General features: G+C 55.9%; 1 protein-coding gene across 1 annotated transcript; it reads right to left on the minus strand.

The window, feature by feature from the left end:
• Nucleotides 1-3412: 3412 nt before the first annotated feature.
• URM1 (ubiquitin related modifier 1) lies at nucleotides 3413-20016 on the minus strand. Its single transcript, XM_035015705.1, has 5 exons — nucleotides 19878-20016; nucleotides 15635-15705; nucleotides 7385-7466; nucleotides 6025-6073; nucleotides 3413-5695 (listed from the first exon to the last, which is right to left on the minus strand). The coding sequence occupies exons 1-5, from the start codon at nucleotides 19910-19912 to the stop codon at nucleotides 5627-5629; spliced, it is 306 nt and encodes a 101-aa protein (XP_034871596.1). The 5' UTR covers nucleotides 19913-20016; the 3' UTR covers nucleotides 3413-5626.
• Between the last annotated feature and the right edge of the window lie 1023 nt (nucleotides 20017-21039).

Below are 21039 nucleotides of genomic sequence, written 5' to 3' on the forward strand. Positions count from 1 at the left end.
GCGAGTGATAAGACCCTTCTTGGCTCCTCAGTTTCCCTGAGGATGAGGATGAGGCCAATTGACCCTTCTCTGCCCAGGACTGATGGCTTTAAATAGCTCGGACATACCCCGGAGGTGGAAAATGTAGATTAGATTGTAGAATGTGGCTTTCCGACGAGGCCTGGGAGTTTGGCACTGTGCAGAGACCACACTGGCCAGCTCCAGTAAGGTTGTGTTCCTGTCAGACTGGGCCGGGGCCGGGGCTGGATTTGTAAGGAGACGCGGGTGTCTTGTGGGTCTTACCACTTTGCATATGCATTTCCACAAGTCCCCTCAGTATCTCTGCTGTGGTGAGTAAAGGCTGGAAACCAGTGGGCAGTGAGTTCCCCAGCCCTGAGCTCCTGAGCTCCGGCTCTGGCTCCATCGCCTGCCGGCTAGCGGCTACCAACATCACTGTCACAGGTCTCAGTTTCTTCATCTGTAAAGTGGGGCTGCTAATAGTACCCACTTCTCAGGATTGTTGTGAGCAGTCCACAGGCTACTACCTTAAAAGCGTTTAGTGCTTGGCACATCAAGCATTTTGTTGTGGCTATTATTATTAGCAGATGGCACATTCCCGAGAGTTGGGACCTGGTTAGCAGGGCTCTCTCTCTACGAAACCCTGACTTCAAGTACTACTCCCTAGAAGCCGTATTTTTTTTCAACTTTTTGTAAGAAACTCCAAGAAGTGTATGTGATTCATGTTTAAGCCACCGGTGGATATTCATGGACATTCAATGATGGGTGGTGTGTGTGTATGGGAGGGGGGCACTGTACTAGGCTCCAGAAGCCTGAAGATTAGTAGGATCCACTTCTTGTCTGATGAGAACAGACAAACCAATGATCACAATCCAATGGGTGCATGTAGTTAGGCGGCCCCCAAACTGTGGGGAGAGGAGAGGATTTCAGGGTGGTGACAGGGGTCCTCTGAGTGTCTGGGGATCTCTGGGGTGGATGGAGGAAGGCAGGATGTATGGGTGGAATGGCCACGCACTCCCCACCAGGGTGTGAGCTTCACTGGGAAAGACAGGCTGAGCTCTGTGGGTGAGAAACTGGTATGTATTCCCCCAGCTGACTGAGAACCTTCTCTGCGCCAGACCTGGCTGGGCTGGGGGTGGGAGGCACATCAGATCTAGACAGAGCCCCAAGCCTCCCAAAACAGTGGGCTGTCCAGTGGAAGAGACATGACAAGACAAGCATTAATAGCATTCACGCCCCTCTCGCCCTCCCCCTGCTCCCCCACCCCCATGCGCCCCCTGCCCCCTGCCAGAGCTGAGGTATCCAAAAGCCTGCAGGAGGTATCCTGGGAATCAAGCCCTTGTCCTTGGTCTGGGGAGAGGGCAGTCTCCAGATCCCTAGTGGGGGTGTGGTCTCTGGAGATGGCATCTTCAGCCTGGGGGTTGGGACTGCATGCCCTCCTCCCTTATCCTTCAGCAGAGCCTTTTAAGGGGGTGACCCTCTGACCTCCACACTGTTCCCCCTCACCCTCCAGCTAGAAGTCCCTAGGGCAGCAGCTTAAAGAAGGAGGGCTCCAGAGGCCTCAGGTTAGCTGCAGATGGGAGGCCAGGATTGGGCCTGAAAAGACTCTGGGGTCCCCTGGGCACTCCTGGGGAGCTCAGCCAAGGCCAGGAGGCCTGAGTCAGGTCCATGGGAGTGTAGCACCGAGATGCGGGTGCCTGGCCCAGGACAAGGGAGGGGGCGATGGGCAAAGGGTTCAGTCAAGGGAGCAGGCGGGGCATTGGGAGTCTAGGGCCCAGGGTGGGGGTGGGAGGGCGAGGGGTCCGGCCGGTGCAGGGGAGGGGGGCGCCCCCGGGGAGGGGCACGCTATGTCTTTAAGAGCTGCCTGAGCGCAGGTTGCAGCTGCCTGGCCAGCCCGAGAGACAGCGGAGATTCATTACCCGCCGACACAATGACCATTGATGGCCCCGTGGCGTTATTCAAATCCAGTACCAATTGCAGCCGAGCCCCTTTCTCCGCGCCAGGCCCGTATTGTTGGAGCGGCCCACTAAAAGCCCGCCCCGGCCCCGAGCCGCCAGAGGCGCCCGCTCGGGTTCAGCCCTGCGCCTCGCCAGCCCGCCGGCTCCCAGCCCGGCTCCCCGGGCGCTGCAGGTGACCCGGCGGCGCATTCCAGCGCTCCCCGCCGCCCGGGCCACCGCCGCCACCGCCACCGCCGGCCGCGACTCAGCCACAGGGAAGCGGAGAGCGCCGGAGCCGGTGCGTGCGGGGCTGGGCGGGGGCGGGGACCCCACGAGTCCAGCAGCCCGCACCCCGGGCTCGGAAACGCGACCCGGCCTCGGGCCCCTGCTTTCCGGATTCCCGGCGAGCCCGGGGAGCCCAGGCTGGGGGCGGGGAGAGGGGAGTTGGGGTTCCCCGGCCCTGACAGAGGAGATTCCCCCGACTCAGGGCGGCGCAGAAACCCAACGCGGGCTACTCTAGGGACCCCGGGCCGCGATCGAAGGAGACACACGCCAGGGGCGATGGGGATCCCCACGCAGGGTCGGGATCCGCGTGCTTGCTCGTCCACCTTACCGCGGGATGGGCCGCGACCGCTGAGCGTCTGCGAGGTAGTCGGACGCGCAGCTCCGGAGATCTCCTGGTCCGGCGCTTTTAAGGAGCCAAGCGGAAGCCCGCACGCAGGAAACCGGGGCCCCGAACTCGGGGGCTTCGCCACTGATTGTCCAAACGCAATTCTTGTACGAGTCTGCGGCCAACCGAGAATTGTGGCTGGACATCTGTGGCTGAGCTCCGGGCGCAACAGGGGCGGAAGCCGCAGGGACCGAGCTCGGCGCGGGCCAGACCCCTCGGGGAGGCGGCTGGCTGGCCCCAGCGCGAGGATCGCGGCCCCAGCCGGGAGCGCAAAAGAGGGACGCCGGTCCCTGCCACCAGCGCCGCCATCCTCATCCTCGTCGTCGTCGTCGTCCTCCTCCTTCTCCTCCTCCTCTGCGGGTGACCAGTCGTGGCTGGCGGGGGCCTCCAGTCGATCGCGTCGTTTTTCCCTTTTTCAAATTTCGGCCGGGAACGAAGCTGGCACGCCGCGGCGGGGCATGACTGTGGTCCGGGGAGCCCGCCCTCGGCCCGAGCCGCAGCAAGTCGGGGGCGAAAGAAGATGCCGGCGGAACGCGCTCGCTAATTCGTTTTGAATTGGTTTTAACCTAGCCCCCACCAATGCCCCCCAAACAAAAAAGCCTAAACCAACCCCTAAATCCCAAATAAACCGACCCCTCCCGCCAGCCCCTCCAGACGGACCGATGGGCTGAGCCTCCTCCAGCCGCAGCAGGAGTCAGGAGTCGGAGAAGCGTCGAGAATGATGCGCTCCAGCCGGGCAATCGCCTCGGCTTTGGAAACAACTTGGACAAACGAATCCTTTTCATTAAAGACAAACCTTCGGAGATGGTGGGGTTTACTTATTCGTTTATTTCCTCAAAAGTGGGGGTTCAGGAGTTGTGGGGGGGCAGCTGGGTGTTGCCGGGGCTGAGCCCAGGTCACCTGTTCCTGACCCCCATTCCGCTGGGGACTGAAAATGACCCACAATGCTGCGGAGCGGGGCTTGGGCCAGTTTCAGCGATGGTGCTGGTATCCCCCACCCAGGAGAACCTGGTTTTCTCAGTGTATCCTCCTGCCCTACTCCTCAGCATTAATTGGGGTGCCGTGGCAGAAGGGATATCCCAAATCTACTCTCCCTCTTCCCAGTGCAGGCGGGAAAGGAATTCTATCGTCCTGTTTCCAGGACTTGGAATCCCAGGTGGGACAATGGGCCACTCCAGTGGGGCTGGAGGCAAGGAGGAACCTCCAGGATACAGGAATCAATGAGACTGTAGGGGGCCATTTCAAATCCCTTGCTCCGTTCCCTAACATGGAGACCCTAACCGCAGCACCTAGTTTTCGTTGGTCATAACAGCCTTTCTAGACAGCAGTTGGACCCCAACACTGGCCTTAATTTGCACTCAGACCAGCTCCTACCCATAACCCCAACATGGCTGGCCCCCACCTACACATACCCAGAGGGTCTCTACCCGTAGATTGCTGGAGAGAAGCCCAGAAGCCAGGGGTCGTGTGTCCTCTAGGCCTTGAGAATGATGTGCATACACATCCCCTCCACCCCCAACACTGCTGAGACAACCATTTGGCACTTTCATCTCCACAGGAGAGAGGTTCTACCTTAAATTATTGACATTTAATGAAAAACAATGTTTTGGGTGGGATGATGTTAATGCCCTAATTTTTTTTTGAGGTTTTTTCCCCAGTGAAGTTTCTTCTCCAGGTCATGGGAAGGGAGGTTCAGCAGTTTGAGATGACACCCCCATTCTGGTTTCTGGGGCTGCGGGCTGCAGCTGGTGGGACAAAGCCTGGCCTTGGACAAGTAGAGAAGTGTCCTGGGACCCAGACTGGGCAGCACAGACAGGCTCTGCCATCCCCTTCTCCAGATGGCCCTCTCAGACCATTCTCTCCCAGACAGTCTGTGTAGTCTGGGTTTGAACCCCTGCCCTCTTTTTGGGTGAAGGGCAGCTCTGAAAGTCCTAGGCTAAGGGCAGAGAGGTTGGACCAGGGACCATGGCTGGGGGGATGTGGAGTGCCACTGGTTTCTAAGGATGAAGCTCCAGGCAAAGCTAGTAAACACCCTAGTCTTTTATTTGCCCAAGGCCAGCTGTTGCAGGCAATGAGGCCCCAAGACTTCCAGAAGGGATGAAGGGAGGAGGGGCAAACCATCCTGCCTACCAGGTGCTGCCTGTCCCCACCCTGCTTCCTGCAGGAGGTGGGAAAGGAGATAAAGTCTACATTTGTGCCATCAAGGATCACACCTGCTTTCAGATACTTATAAACACTCAGTTGCTGTTGAGGAGGAAACTGAGGCACTCTGACATCCCAGGCCTCTATGTGCCAGTCCAAGCTTTTGCCTGCTCCTCTTTCTCTCCAGAATGAGCTGCAGGCAGCCTTTTGCTGGGGGAGGGTCTTAGGAGCCCATCTGGTGGCCTGTAGGGGGGGGGGAAGGCCAGCCAGGGTCAAGGGCTGGGGATGGGGGAGCAGGAGGAGGGTGTGGTTGGACGAGCAGCTGCTGGGAGGGGGGAGTCAGCACTGAATAGGGGACCCCAGCTGGGGTTCCATAATGGTATCAGTGGGGGACAGCCAGAGCCCTCTGCTGTCTAGATGGGGAAACTGAGGCAGAGACTCCTCCCATCTTGGAGAAGGGAGGGGCTTCCTATCAGCTATTCCTGTCCATTCATCTTCCCCACGAAGACACTACAGCCCGGGAGCTGGAGTGTCTCGTCAGTGGTCACTCGATGTTTAGACTGAGACACAAGGAATGGAAGGCAGCTGGGTCACCTGGCCAGGGAGCCCCCTCCTGTTGTGACAAAGCAGAGGGGCACCCTCCCCCACCTCAGCTGCTGGGGAGGGAGGCAGGGCTGAGCCTGCCCGCCCCCACTCACGTGCCTGAGAAAGGCTCATTTTTAGCACCTGGCCTCTTTTCCCTGCCTGGAGGGAGCTCGGGGGACAGAGCAGGGAAGAAAGCAGCCAAGAGGGACAGGGAGACCTGGAAGCAGGGCCCCAGGGGATGTCTGATTTTGCTCTTCTCCCCACGCCAAGGGAACCCGGGCCCAGAGCGGGGCCCTCAGCCGCCATGCAGCGTGGATATGAAGAGGATGCTGTCCTGGTCCTGCAGCTGGTAGTCCAGCTCGCCCTGGTCCAGGAGAGAAAGGAGACGTCAGGGGCTTCTCCTCAGCTGTCGGGAGGGGAGAAGGGGGCTTGGTCGCTTTGGGAGAGAAGGATAAAATCTACCAGAAAAATGGGTGCCCTGCATATTAACCTGCCAATCTTCGGGATGGAGGCGAGAACACCACTTCCCCCAGCTACCTGTTCCTTCCTCCCTCGGGTGGGAGACTTGAGTGGCCCCACTTTGGAAGCCAAGTGGGACCCGGGACTAGCCAGCCAACCCCGCTGGGCCTGAGGAAAGACCCAAGGCTGTCCTGGGGAAGCAGTGAGGGGAGGGATGTCTCCCGAGGTACTGACCAGCAGTTCCCAGTCCGCATCGTTAACCAGCACCAGAATTCCTGGCCGCCTGTGGGAAAGAGGGCGTGAGGAGCTGGGAGTGAAGGGCAGGAGGCAGTTGGCAGCAGGGGCATAGAGGCTGAGACACCTGGGCTGGAGGACAGTGTGGTGGGAGCTTGTCCTCCTGAGGTTCTGATGAAAAATCACCCAGGAAGTGGAGGGGACACTGAGTCTAAAGGAAACCAGGCCAGACAGTCGTAGCTTTTTGGGTGATACGGAAAACGGGTACAAATTCCAGCACCACCTCCTAGACCTCAGGCAACTCATTTTGTTTCTCCGAGCATCAGTTTCCTCATCTGCAAATGGCACAAATTACGCAGCCGTCCTCCCAGGTCTGCGCCAGAATGAGACGGGACGATGCATGGCAGGCACCTGCCTGCCTGTGTCTACCCCTGTAACCACTGGCAGCAGCAGTTTTCCAGGGCTCTCACCTCACCCTCCTGGGCCTCCCGCAGGCCTGTCCTGGAGATGAGGCTATCTTGGCTCTTCGGAACCAGGGAAGGCTGCCCGGGGCCTCAAGCACCCACATACCCGAGAGCAGCCCTGCCTGGTGTAAGGCAGGGGAGGCTGACATCTGGACAGCTACCCGCCTGGCAGCAGCCCAAGGAGCACTACTGTCCTTGGGGGGTGGCCTCCGGGACGGCAGGACCGTGACCTGAGCCAGGGCTTGAACGGCAGCCTTAGCACCCAGGGCCTGCTGGTGACCTCCGCTGCAAGGGGATGGTGACTGGCTCCCACAAGTGCCTTGCCCACCTCTCTTACACCTTAGGCCTCCTTCTTGTCGAAGCAGAGTGACTTCTTGGCTGTGACACGGAGTGTGGCTCTTTTCCCAGGAGGCCAGGCTAGGTCCGGGACAGGTCCAGAAGCTCTGGGCTAGGGGCAGGGGTGTGCTCACCCCAGTGAGCACGAACGTGCGCGTGTGTGCGTGCACCTGCGCACAGTGACTCCCTGGGATTCTAGACCTGTGCCCTCCAGGACGGCATCTAGGAGGCACCGTTCTCATTTCTAGGGCTCAACGGACTCATGTGCTTTGCAGCTTCTACACTGGACAGCACAGAATACACAACATTTCCATCATCACAAAACGTTCTACGGGACAACCACAGTCCCAGATTGTCGAGGGATGCAAGGGACTGTGGGCAGCATCTTTTTCTCAGGACTTCCTGTACGGAGAGAGTAGCTGAGGCCCAGAGACAGAGGGAGGATAAAGGGGAGAACAGGACCCCAAGAAGGCTGCAGGTGAACCCAAGGATAGGGGCTCAAACCTCCTTCCCCCCTGCCCCCGCCTGCCCTCCTCAGGGAAGGGAAGAAAGGGACTCACACGCTGTCTCCCTGGATGAATAATTCTGGCCGCTCTTTTAGCAAATTCTTCTTGATCCAGACAAGGAGGTTCCGGATGTCCCCTAGAGAGGAAGGCACAGAACAAGCTCGTGTCAAACCCCAATGATTCCCGGCCCCCAGAACCTTGCCTGGATCAGAAGGAAGTGAACATGGGGCTCAGAGGCCTCTTTTAGACCAGGCTCTTGTGACCCCTGGACTTTCAGATTCCCAAAGTGAGGAAGGGGGCTAGGTGACCAGCATCCTGCCAGAGAGGCCTTCAGAGAAAGTGGTGCTGCTCAAGGCTTAAAGAGGTGACGGGGCCTCAAGACAGACAGGCTTCTGAAGGGCCCGGCAGGACCCCCTCCACCCTTCTCTCTCCAGCCAGTCCCAGATGGGGAGGACTCAGCTTTGCCCTCAGAGGGGTCTGCATATATTTCCCTTTGTGAGGGAAGAAAAACAATTGCTGAGCCGATAACATCAGTTAATTTCCTCTGGCAGAGGGAGAGACGGATCCTTCACCAGCCAGGGCCGCTGACAAATCACTGCCCCGCTACCCCCACCTTCACAGAGTCCCCCCAGGCCAGGGACGGCCACCCTGAATAGGCAAGAGGTTCAGGATCGAAAGGGCCTCTCCTGCTCAGCTTGGACACTGAGGTCAGCCACTCTGGGGTTCTGGGACAGCCACTGAGCTCTGTGCACATCATGTGGAGGCTCAGAGCTACCTGTCCCCTGGATCACCTCTCCTTTCCTAGGAGCAGGTCCCAGGCCACAGCACACTGAAACCTGGCTCCATAAACACCTCAAAGCCTACAGCCCTCAAATGTCCAACTGTCTCCTCCTCCAACAGACTGTCTCCTGAGGCTGCAGTTCCTTCTCTCCTCGAGACCACTTGAGGACTGAAAGCCCCGGGGAGACAACTAGTCTCTAGGAAGTCACAGGGGCTTGAGGCCAGCCACCTCCATCCTGACTTAGTCTCCCGGAGGGGTCGGCTGTCCTGGACCCATGCCTGAGCAGAGCTCAGAGGCGAAGCTGAAGAAGGGCCCAGGCAGCACCTTGGTTTCTCCATGCAGAGTGACAGCCCCGGCCTGCAGCTGAGGAAAAGGCTGCTTGGCTGAGAAGCTCCGCTCTGCCCCAGTCTCGGCCCAGAAGCATGTCTCCACCACAGAACCAGCCTCGGGCAGGGTTTTAAGGCATTCTTCCTGACCTGCATGCCACCCTCCTGAGAGGCAGGCAGGCTGCACCCGGGACGGACCCATTCACTCTGCTCCATGCCAACTTCCCTGGAGTGTCTGCCAGCAGAGCACGGGGCCATGGGCAAAGTGTCCAAGATCTGAGGCTGCCGCCTTTCAGTTGTAATTCCTGCTTTTAAACAAAGCAGATTGGAGTCCTCATGGTCCCTGGAGCGGGCAGGGGATGCAGAGTGTAGCCTCCAACTAGCTGCAGTCCATTTGGACTCCTGGCTGGGTTCCTCCCTGAGGCCTGGTCTCAGAGGCTCCCCTTCGGCCTCCATCTTGGCACTGTCTGGTGGGCCGCCAGCCCATACATCTTGTGGCCGCTCGATACAGCCGATGGGGTCTGATGCATCCATCAGCCGGCCGTGGCAGGCGGGGCTGTGCCTGTGTGTGTGGAGGAGCCGAGAGGCACTGGGCAGTGCCTGGCCCGAGGGCCACCAGATGCACCTCCACAGCCCCAGCTGGCCTGTACAGAACCGGGACCCAGTTGGGTCAAGGGCCCGGACTCCCTCCAAAAGGAGGGGGCTTCTGCTCCACTCTGGATAGGCTGAGGGGAGTGGGGAGGGCTAGTGGTCATGTCGGGGTCATCCAAGTGATGGCACCATCATGGAGTCCCAGAGGGGTGGACTGGGGGGTGAGTCTGCTGTCGGTACGGGCTCATTTATCATGATGCTCCTCTTTGCTGAGGTCACTCCCTCCCTCCTCTGTGCCCCCCAGGCCTGCCCACATTCTTGATAGCCTGTTTCCATGGTGAGGTCGCCGTATTGTTCCCCCATGCCTGGATTTGGGGGTGGGGAGAGGTGGAACTCGCTGCTCCCTTCGCAGGGAGGCCTTGCAAGGGCCACACAGCCTGGCCTGAAACACACCCCCAGGGACATCTTGCTAGGCTTGCTGAGGCCCAGACAATATGCAAATAGCCTCCAAGCCAGATGGTCGGCTTCCAAAGGCGCCCAGGGGAGGAGGAAGGGTTGAGCAGAGTCAGGGACTGGTGGCTCTGGGGAATCTCCCGTTCATCTTCCCCCTCTAGGTCCTCCTGCCTTCCCACTCCACTGAGGGTGGTTTCTCTCTGGGGATCCCATGTAGTCACTCACAAGACAAATATTTATTGAGCAACTACTATGTGCCAGGTGCTAGGAAGACAGCCAATTAGTTGCGATAAATGCTATCTCCTGAGTGAGGGGGCAGGAAAACTTTTCGGAAGATGTTCGCATTGATGCTGAGGCCTGAAGGATGAGTAGGGCAGGATGGGGAAGCACCCCAGGCAGAAGAAGGCACATACACGAAGACCTGAGGCAGGATGGAATTGGCAGGTTCGAGGTAATAGAACAGAGAAGACAAGAAGATCAGCACGAGAGCAGGCCGGACCATGAGGGGCATGCAGGGGCCTTGTGACAGGTCTGCTCTGGAAGAGGCCTCTCCTTCCTCGTGAACCCCAAGTGTGCTCTGTGGGTACAGAACCCACACTGTCTGGGCCGCTGCTCCACGTTTCTCTGGTGACGCTCGGTATCAAGATCCAGCTCAAATGCCCGGCATGTCCTGAGGACCCCGCGCAGTCTCCCACACAGAACCCGCCTGACGTATTTGCTGACAATGCGGACAACTGCAGAGGGCGGAGGAGAGGTTGAGAACAGAGGCAGTCCTGGTTCTGAGTTTGAGCCATTACTTCCTGGCCCTATGACCTTGGCTGTGGGGTTCTCTGAGCCTCCGCTTCCTTCTTTGGGGGAATGGTAAGAACACCCCACAGGGCTGTTGTGAGGACCGAGTAAGATGATCCATATAAAGCTCCTGGCACATCCGTGCCGTAATTGTTCTGTGATCCAGAGGGAAAACCTGTACCCTTTGCCCTCTCCCAATGTCTTGAGCTTCTGCATGCTCTGCTCAGGCCCCTGGCCCCCTGGGGATGGGCTGCGACAGCCCGGCACTCATGGGATAGTGCTGGGACTGGCTGGGGCTTTTCCGAGGGATCCATTACCTCGCCATCAGAAGTGCGAGGGCAATGAGGGAATGGGGGGGACTGGGAATGGTGAGGGAGCCCCAGACACTGGCCTTCCCTCCATTTTATTTATAAAAATCATTTTATTGATTTATTTTTTAAAGTAACCTCTATATCCAACGTGGGGCTTGAATTCATGACCCCAAGATCAAGAGTTCAATGCTCTGCTGAGCCAGCCAGGTGCCCCCTTTCCTCCATTTTAGATGTTCAGACCCCTAACATGCTCCCGGGACAACCAAGGTGGAAGGACTCACATTCTGAGGCTGTGGGGGCCAGAAGGCCGGGCTGGATGGGCACCTAAAACAAGGTCTCCATGAGGAAGTCTGGCCTGCGCATTTGGGGAAGAGCAGGAGTGGGAGCTGCTGTGCTGTGGCAGGGTGGTTAAGAGTTGGGGTTCTGGAGCCGGGAGACCCTGGGCCGCTGCTAGATGCCCTGCGCAGGAAGTCACCTTGCCTTTCAGTCTCAGTGTCAGCCTCTGACAAATGGGGACAGCAATTCAAACCCCAAAGCACTGCCATGAGGGTTCAGGCATAAGGTAGCAGCAGGCCCTGTGGAGTGTCCAACACACAGGACAAATGTCCATTTGCCCACAGTGACTCAGGGCTCCTTATCCTCTTGGCTGCCAGACCGCTCTCCTGAAGGCTGCCGGCAAAGGGGCACCACACACACTACTCTTAGAGAGCACCAACAAAAGCTCCCACCAGGATCGCTCGCCCCAGTGGACTGTCCTTGTCTGGGGACACTGACCATCCACTGTGGCAGGGGCCCTCCACTGGTGTCCATCCTAGCTTCTTGGGCTGAAAGAGAACAATCCCAAGGTCTTATCTGATAATGAACCCCAACTGCAACAGACCCACATCCAGCCTCTCTTTGATCACCTCCAGGGAGAACTTTTCTCCTAACCAGAAATCTGTCTTCCTGACACTCCCAAGGAGCCTGGTTGGTCCGTGGGGACCACACCAACAAAAGCGGCCCCTCTTCCCCATGCCACTCAGATCTGGGAGAGCTGGATCCCCTAAGTCTTCTCCTCCATAAGGTTAAACCGCTCCAGTTCCCACCAAGTCCACCAGGCTCCAGGCTCTTCTGGGAGCCCACCCCAGGCCTTAGTCGAAAAGGGAGAAGAAAGAGCAGGGATGGGGGGAGTAAAGGAGAAGAGAGGGTAGAGGGAACATCAGAGGGTCCATTTACAAGTGAATGGGGGTAAGAATGGAGCAGTTTGTGGGCTAAACTGGCCTCAGAAGGAGGTTTACAGATGTGCAGGGGACGCTCCTCATTGTTTAATTAAGCAGAAAGTGGATCTTTTCAAAAGCAATTTTGCACAGGGACTGGGAGGGGTTGGGGGAGAGGAGGGCAGTGGGGAGGGGATCAGCAAACAGGCCCCAGAGCAGAGAAAGGAACAGCTGGCCCCAGAGAGGCTGTGAAATGCATGCTAAGCAGTTTAAAGCGCCGGGAGCTCCCTCCAGCTCCCTAGCCGGCCACCCTGTAATACAAAGGCAGGGCAGAGGGAGAAGGGCAGGGAAAGTTGAGGCCTACTGTCTCCTCCTGGGGACCAGGGCAGGTAAGGACCACACGGGGACAGTCTGTCTTCCCTGACATTTTGGGTTTGCTCCAGGCCACTGACCAACCATGGGCTGGGGGCCTTGCATTAAGAGACCCTTGATGTATAAAAGCCAGCCCCCAGTGGCCGCAATGTCCGAAACTGATGGCGCCTACCAACCCCTGTCAATCAAGGAGATGGCTGTTAGGACATCCCCCTCAATAAGCATACCTTCTCACCAACACAGCCTGATGCCCAGAATTATGGGCTCAGATCTGGAAGCAACTTCTCCAAACTGTGGATGTCCAATGGGTAACCAGCTCAATAAAGACTAAATCTAGCCCAACCTCCCGTTTCACAGATGGGAAAAAAGAGGCCCGCAGAAGTAAGTGATCTGCAAATGCGCACTGCCAGGGCTCCTCTTGCAGGCTCGCCCCCTTTGGCCTTGCCCATCCTCTTTCTCCAAGTTGGCTGGGTTGGAAGCTCTCCCCTGGCCCAGGACCCAGGGCCCTGGAGTCCCCTTGTTTGTGAGACTTGTCACAATCCATAATCTTATGGTTGCTATTTTCTCTGCTGGAGTCTCCGAGACCTGCTTGGCCAAGTGGCAGCCCCTGGGCTGGGAAGGCTGCCAGTCGACAGAGCTGGGCACGGGCTGGGGGGAAGAGTGGGACTCTGCTGGCAGCACCCGTTGGGCTCCTGTGTGCCAGGGTAGTGCCTGGCAGCTGGCAGCCGGCTCTGCGGCTGCAGGGTGACCTACGCCTCTGGGCGCAGCAGGGAGAAAATGGGAACCAGGGGTGGAGATCCACAGCCAAGGGCCCGGAGACTGAGTCAAGGGGCCATTTCAGCTTCTCTCCCCTGCTTGCTTTTCTGCCATCCCGGAGAGGGGAGGGGAGGCCCCCTCTACCCACTAAGCAGTGAATGGAGGACGAGAGATCAAATACCTGGGTCTTAGCCCTGCCTCCCTACTTACGTAACTTTGGACAGGTCACTGTCTCTCTCTCTCTCTCTCTCTCTGAGGTTTGGTTTTCTTGATCATATATAATATCCACTGGGGTCACTACAAAAATCAAAGCAAGTAGCTGTTGAAGGCATGAACGAATGAATGAATGAACGAAAGAAAAGTGTAGAAACCAGAAAATACACTGCAGGTGTGAGATGTCATGTGACTCAGGGAGTTCGTGGCTCCATGTAAGGACTTTGGAGACCCTGAAATCTGGTTCTAAATCCCAGCACTGCCATTTAAATAACCATATGGTGTGGACTAAGACGACCCCTGGCATCTCTGAGTTGGGGTTTCCAGTTTTTAAACTGGGAATAATAATGGCAGTTACCACCTAAGAATTTGTGACAATTACTTGCACAACCAACCAGGGTTGTGCCTACCATGCCAAACTCAGCCTGTGGTCCTCATCACACTGGCCTTTCTTCAGTTCCTAGACCACCCTGAGGCCTTTGACCAAGAGGCCCTCACAAGAGCTACCCCCTCTGCCTGGAATGGGCCCCAGCACCTCTGCTCTCCCTCCCAACTTACCAGCCAGCCGCTTTTTACCCTTCAGGCCTTCACCTCAAAGTCGTCCCTTTAGAAACCTTCCCTTACCGCGTGCTCTCCTTCAAAGCACCTGTTTGCTCTCCTCATGCCAATGCCCACCACACTAGGTGTTTCCTGGTTTGCTGCCTGCCTCCACTTCTACTACACTCCATGCATCTGTTTTGCTCACCACCAAGAGCCGCATCTGTTTTGCTCACCACCGAATACCCAGCAACTAGTCCAGTGCCTGATACAAAGGAGGCATCAGAACAAGATATGCCAACCCCAACCACAGAGTGAGTACCTCTTCCAGCTGTGGCACATGGTAACCATTCAGCCAATGGGCGAATGAGAGGGACTGGAATCATTAACCCTGGGGACATCTGAGCCACGCAATCGCGGGGTAAATGAATCATAACTCATGAGACTTTACTAACTTCCTGGCCAGGTCTTTACGGCTGGATCCTTGAGAGGCTTCTTCTGAGAGCCCCTTGTTCCCTCCCCAGGCTGTGTGGCCACCTGTCAAACTAAGAACCAGTCACCTTTATCTTCCTGGGTCTTCCCTCACCGGGGACGCACACCGCCCCCCAGTCCTGACATTTCACCCCAGCCTCATGCCCACTCCCAGTTCAAGGATGGCAGCGTCCTGTGCTTCGGTTAAGTCCCCCGGCTCGGAATGTGGCAAACAATCCCATCCTGTGCCACTGCTCTCCACCCCAAGGCAGGGTCACAGACAGCCTTGGCAGCCAGTGAATTTGGACAACTGTTTGATTCCCGGCAGATGTGTGTCCAGTTCCAGAATAACCCCGTCAGAGCTCATGACCATTTCTCAACTGCCTGCTTCCATGAACCCCATTCCCCTGCCTCCTCACGGGATCGATCCCCCCACCTCCCGAAGTATCTCAGCCTTAGGCGGAGATGGGCTCCCATTCTGAGCGTTCCGCTTTTTTTTTTTTTTTTTTAAGATTTTATTTATTTTTTGACAGAGAGAGACAGAGAGAGTAAGAGAGGGAACACAAGCAGGGGGAGTGGGAGAGGGAGAAGCAGGCTTCCCGCAGAGCAGGGAGCCTGATGCGGGGCTCGATCCCAGGACCCTGGGATCACGACCTGAGCCGAAGGCAGACGCTTAACGACTGAGCCACCCAGGCGCCTCTGAGTGTTCTGCTCTTGTGAGGACCCACTGCTAGGGCTGCAGGGCACCTCTGGGGTTGTGATGCCCAGGCCCCTGCCTCTAGGCTACACGGATATTTACCCAGCTGGACTCTTGCAAGTTACCTCTTCAACCACTGCCTTCCCCGCCCCCCCCGCCCAGTGTGAAGGCAGAGATTGGCTCATATTTGCATGTCTCCCCAGTGCCTGGTACATGATTTGCCACACAGGAGCTGCTCAGCATATACTTGTTAAAGGATAATGAGCAAGTACTTGAATGGACAAACAAAAACATCTCACTGTCTCCCTTAGTCAACTTCCCCAATCCTTTCTGGCTGGATACTTTCCGCCTCATCTAAACCCCCTCACCATGTGAGCCCATCCACACTGTTCCATTCTGGATGAAGGTGACCCCCTTCACGAGGACACCTCTCTGCTGCCATCGAGTAACAACAGAGATGCATGCTATGGCTTTTAGCACATAGGGACTTCCGTCCTTACCTCATATGTAGGAACACTAAAGCTCAGAGAGGTGAGGCCCCTGGCCTAAGGTTCTAAGGAGATCCAAACTCCCAGTCTGTCTGAATACAGAACCCGCATCTGTAAGGACGAAGCTAAGCTACCTCCCTCCTGCAAAGCTGGCTCATCTTAGAGAGCATGGGGGAAGGGTACTCTAGTGATGTCTCTTCCTTACTCTCCTCTCTCCCTCTGGCCAGGGAAATTCTACCCATTCCCTCTTGAACAGGGCTGAGTGACGCCTTAGATTCCCGCTCAGCAGCCCCTAGAGAGGGGCCCAGAAAGCGCATACTCACAGGGCTCCTCCTGTCCGGGTAAGGTGACCTGATGTTTCTTTACGCCATCGAAAAGGAGTTCCGCGCCGCCTCTGCAAAGGAGGGCCAGAGAAAGACAGTCAGGTGAGCTCCTGCAAAAACTTAGCCAAGACTGAAAACTGAGGAGGGGGGCTGACATTAGAAGCTGAAGAGATGCACAGACCGAGGTTCAGGGACAGCTCGAGTACCAGTATGTGACTGATTCTCAAATTTGACTTCCTGATATGGTCTAGTAGGATGTAAATAAGTCCTACCAATGACCAGGCACCCAACTTTGCAGACTCTCATTTTTACTCCTCTACTTTCTCAAGAGGCAGCTTAGCATATGGGTGCAGAGCACAAGCTCTGGAGCTGTTGCCCCGAGATGCAGACCACACTCCACCTCTGCCTGATGCCCAGACCTTGGGCACGTGACTTCATGTTCTCAAGCCTCAATCTCTTTCCGTCTACACAAGTGCTGAGAAGCCACTATCAGACATGATGGAGACCCTGTGTGTTGAGGGGTTTCCTTTGGCCAGGGGAGGGTCTGAAATGGCCCAGCTTGTGCCACACACTGCTGGCCTGGTGGGCACACCACAGTGCTGGAGGTTGAGACTCCACTGGGCTTAGCAATAACTTTGCCATTTACAAGAACACTCTTCCTCTCATTTCACCCACAGGGCAAACCAGGTAAGGAGTCAGGGAGGCAAACATTATCAGTTCCATCCGATGGAGAAGCAGACTGAGGCCTGGAGAGGTTAAGTGACTTGCCCAAGGTCACAGAGGCAGTGGCTGAAGTAGGATCTAAATTCCAACTGGTTTCTGCTCAGCCCCAGCAACCTTGACAGAAAGAAAACAAGACTCCCCAAAGGTCAGGAAGCCCCTTGAAGGCAGCTTGGTTCACTTCCGTGTGCCAGCACCTGGCCAAGGGGAAGCTGGGACAGCAGAGATGCTTGGAGCCAAGTCCAGAAGCTGGGGCTTATGATGCGGACACGAGGGCTCTTTCAATGCCCCACAGTGCTTCTTCCTCTGGGTCTCCTGATCCCCATCTCAGACTTCACATGGATCTTAACTGAGAAGGCCTTAACAGACTTTTGATGGATGTGATGCCTCCCACCCCACCACCCTTTCCCAATTTCAGAGAACAGAGATGTCCTGAGACAGTCCACTGGGAGGCAAAGGCAAGGCAAGCATTGTCATGGGGGAAACATGGGGCGACTGTCATCCAAACAAGGTCACGCTTTGTTGATGCAGAAATGTGGAGGGGGAGAGGAGGCCCATCTGTGGCCGCGCGCAGGGCCATTTCAGCTGCAAGCCTGCACAGAGCCTCCATTTATCCCCTTCCAAGAGCCTCGTTCTCTCCTGGGTGGGGGCTGGCACATGCAGCAGCTGGGGTGGGGGAGGGTGACAGGCAAGGAGCTCAGGAGTTGGGGGTCAGAGAAGAGGGGTGGGAACTGGAGGCACTGGGACCCAGGCAAACAACCAAGAGTGGCCAAACCTGGTGGTGCCAGGCTCAGAGGCCAAGGCTGTTTTTCCCTTTGCAAGCGGAGAAAGGGAGAAGCAGTCTCACTCAGAGTGACCCGTCACCACTGGGTTCACTGGCTCCCAAGGGAGGAGCTGGCATTTCTACTGCCAGCACATCTGGAGGGGAGGAAGGTGAACACCCAGCCTCTGGAGAGATTTAGGGAGGCGGGCAAGGGGCCTGTTTTGGTCCCAGAAGAGAACCAAAGCCAGACATTCTTATGTCCCACAGGGTCTGCTGTTCAAACTCAACTAAGGAGTTACATCTGAAGCTACTTCATCTTCCCTTCACCCCCTAATTCCTGATGGGAGTGTTTGTTGGTACCAGTGGCTGGTACAGACGATCCCCAAACTGCCCTCCCTGTTTCTAGCTTATCTCCATCAGCTCATCTCATGTATTTTTTGTTTTGTTTATTTATTTCCTTTCTACCTGCTAGAGTACAAGCTCTGCCTAAAACAGGGTCTGACACATGGTAGGCACTCAAGAAATATTTGCTGAATGAATGAAAATGCCCATTCTTCCTTCTTCTCTGACCTCAATGGCCCTGCCTCCCTTTGCCAACACCTACAAGTCTCAGGAAGAAAGAAAAGGGGTGAGGGAAAGGGAATCTCACATCTGGACACACAACACATCTCTACTGCATACTTTGAGCCTTGTGTGATCTAAGAAAAGGCACCGCTCAGGACAGTTCAGGAGGCAAGACAAAGGAGGGCAGAACTCGTTCCTCACAAGAGAGTGAACGGTGTGAGAGATCTTCTAGAGAGTCTATCAAAGCTGGTCGGACTGACAGGACCACATCTACTCAGGGAAAAGAGGCAAAATCCTAAATGGACTCTTCAAGGACCAGAGTGGCACTCAAGGGACAGAAGGGAGAGAATGATGGGCAAGGTGGTTTCTTTGCAAATCTGCTCAGGTTCACAGTGAGGGGTGAAGGAAGTCCACTAAGAAACGTAGATAATGAAAGAGAAGCCAGGGCCGAAAACATGCACTGAGACAAAGAGAGAAGGAATCTGGGTTTGGCATACATCTTAGACATTCTTGCTTCCTGAGAAGCTGCCATTCTCACAGGACACTGAGGTGGTGAGAGGAGGTGTTAGGAGATGGGGAGACAGGGGAGGAATGCTGTGGGGCTCACTCTTGCTCTTGGGGGTGAGGGAGGCTGAAGCTAGAGATGTTTAGGCTAGAAAAGGGGTAATTAAGCTAGTCCGTAAGCTCTGGATGGCAGGGACCCTATCTTCCTCATAGTAGGACTCCCCACGGCTGCCAGCAGAGTACCTGGCAGACAGACATTCCTGATGAACAAGTACCATGTCTGACTCAGTAAGGACGAAAGGTAGGCTGACTGCAGATAAACCTTAACACCGGCAGTCTGCAGCTCTTTTCAGCTCTGCTGAAGCCTGTCAAAACAGCAGGGATCCTCCTAGAACCAAGCTATAGGAGGGTGGGGTGGGGTGGGTGTATAGCTGAGCCAAGGGTCAGTGAAGCAAAATAGTCAGGAGGCCAGACCAGTATCGTTCTAATTGGACCCATGGGGCCAGACAATATTGTCAATTAAAATGCAGTTAACATTCATGAGACTACTCCCTTATTCTAACGGACAGAAACACTGAACACTGGAGGACATGGACAGAGTTCTATTTATCTTTGTATCCTCAGTGCCTGGCTCACTGCCTGGCACATGATAGGCACTCAATAAATGGCTACTGAATGGACTATCCAGTGAAGGGAAAACATGAAAGAAACTGGGGGCACCCCATGGAAGGAAAGGCATTTATGGCCAGAGGTTTTAAATTACCGTTTCAGACTTTCCCTTTCATATAAGCCTTGGCTTGTTTATCTTCACACACACACACACACACACACACACACACACACACATCTAGTCCCGGCGTTTCCCATGTGACTTGAAATTCTACCACCCATCTGTTGGGTCTCAGTTTCTTTGCCTTCTCTCCAAGCTCTGCAGTTTCTCTCAGCTCTGAAATCACATGACAAACCTGTTTGTAGGGGACAGAAGATAGTGGCTTGAGGAGCCTTCCTCCCTGATCTGGGTTTGTTTAGCTAGTGGTGTGTGTGCCCCAAGCCTGCTCCTCTCGTCTTGGGCATGCTGTACTGCCAACTCAGCCTCCTCCACCGTGCTATTTATTTATCCCCGTATCTCCACCTGACTCAAGATCTGCAGAAGGCAATCAGCAAGTCTCCTGAAGGTCCTGAAAGGGTTTCAGGTCTGTTTAACACTCCCAAATCTTGAGAAAGAGAAGGAGTCCCGTCTTGGCTACACATCCCACGAGAAACAAGGCTCTAGGAACCGTGTAGGCGGAAACTGCTGCGCGAAAGAAGAAATCTGGGGGTGAAGGGTGGTCCTTCTCGGTTCTAGGAGCTCAGATGCCAGACACACGGGCCTGGTCCAAAACGGGATTAGCAAGGAAGGTAAGGAGGCCGCCAGCTAACCGTCACGCCTTTAGGGTCCGGCAGGGCACAGGGGCACTGAGGAGTGCCCAGAGAGCACCTCCACGACTGGGCTTGCGCCTCTATTCCCGGACATACGGCCTCGTCGCCAAGGGAGACCGAACCTCTCAGACTCTCCGAGGCGGGTGGCGTAGCTCTGGGAAGGCGCCGGGAGCCTTGGCGATTCGGTCGTGACGGGGACCAAAGCAGAGGGAGGGAAGTTCCGGGCCCTACGACTTCAATCCATCCCCAGGGCGCCCAAGCTCTGTGACTCACCCGAACTCCACCTCCACTGACAAGGGCGCGGCCATGTTGAGGAAGCCGAGCTCACAGGAAATTCCCTTTCAACTTCCGGCGTTCCCGCCCCACTTCCGGTAGGCGCGGACGGAAGAGGCGGTACCCAGGGAGCCATCCTCCGCAGCTATTGGAGGAAGGCGGAGAGCGAAGAGCGGAGGGGAGGTCACGGCGCTGTTGGAGACTCTCGGTCTCCTCTGCCTTTTAGTGACGGGGTTCAGAGGGCTGGGTGGACAGCGGCTTGTGGGAGCCGTAGCGAGGTGGGCCCCGGGCATCTTTGTGCGGTACCTGTGAGCCACGTTACTGTTTATCTTGCAAAAGTTAACAAATCTCTCTTAAGCCCGCACACCGCTTGGGTGAGCCCGTCCATTCGTCTTGACTTGAATTGTAAGTGACTGCAAATCTTTATTTCCAGCCCAGCAATCTCTCCTGAGCTATCGAGTCGCTATGCATCTGCCCCTTTGGTTATCGATTTGGGATTTACTCACTCAACAGATATTTATTGCATGTCCTCCGTGTACCAGGCATCTTGGTGAGTGTTATAGGTGTGTGTGGTGAACGGGATGGGCAAGGTTCCTGCCTTTAGGGCGTTCACAGGCTAGTGGGCGAAGCTAGCTCTAATCAAATAAACGAACCAGTCATACTAATAAATATAAAATCTCAAACCGAAAGAAGTGATCTGAAGTCACAGGAACTTCAAAAAGAAAACAGATTGGGTTGGACCTGAACTGAGCTCTAAAGCCTGAGTAAAGTAGGTGGATGTGAGGGGGAGAGAAACCTCTGGGAGCATTCCAATGAGGAGAACAGAAGATGCAAAGGCTCTGGGTGGGAGACCATGCCGGGGCACCCCAAGAAGGGAAGGTGGAAGTTGGGAAGCAGAGGACCTGGTAAGAGATGAGGCTAGAAAGGGGGCAGGGGCCAAATCATACCTTGGGAGCCAGGTAAGAATTTAATCTCTATTCTAAGGGCAGTGGGAGGCCTCAGAAAGGTTTGGGGAGGGGGTGACATTTGAACTGTGTTTTAAAATATCCTTACCTGGGGCACCTGGGTGGCTGAGTTGATTGAGCATCTGACTTGATTTCAGCTTAGGTCATGATCTCAGAATCCTGAGATCCAGCCCCGAGTAGGGCTCTGAGCTCAGCAG

This window comes from Mirounga leonina, unplaced genomic scaffold (assembly GCF_011800145.1).
Source record: "Mirounga leonina isolate KUSES-001 unplaced genomic scaffold, KU_Mleo_1.0 Mir_170, whole genome shotgun sequence".
Lineage (NCBI taxonomy): Eukaryota > Metazoa > Chordata > Mammalia > Carnivora > Phocidae > Mirounga > Mirounga leonina.

Coding starts and splice junctions, on each gene's coding strand:
- URM1 (XM_035015705.1), bottom strand. CDS start 19,912: ATGGCCGCGCCCTTGTCAGTGGAGGTGGAGTTCGG. Junction 7,467..15,634: donor ACCCGGACAGGAGGAGCCCT/GTGAGTATGCGC, acceptor CTTCCTCTCTAG/GGGACATCCGGAACCTCCTT. Junction 6,074..7,384: donor TTCATCCAGGGAGACAGCGT/GTGAGTCCCTTT, acceptor TCTTTCCCACAG/GCGGCCAGGAATTCTGGTGC.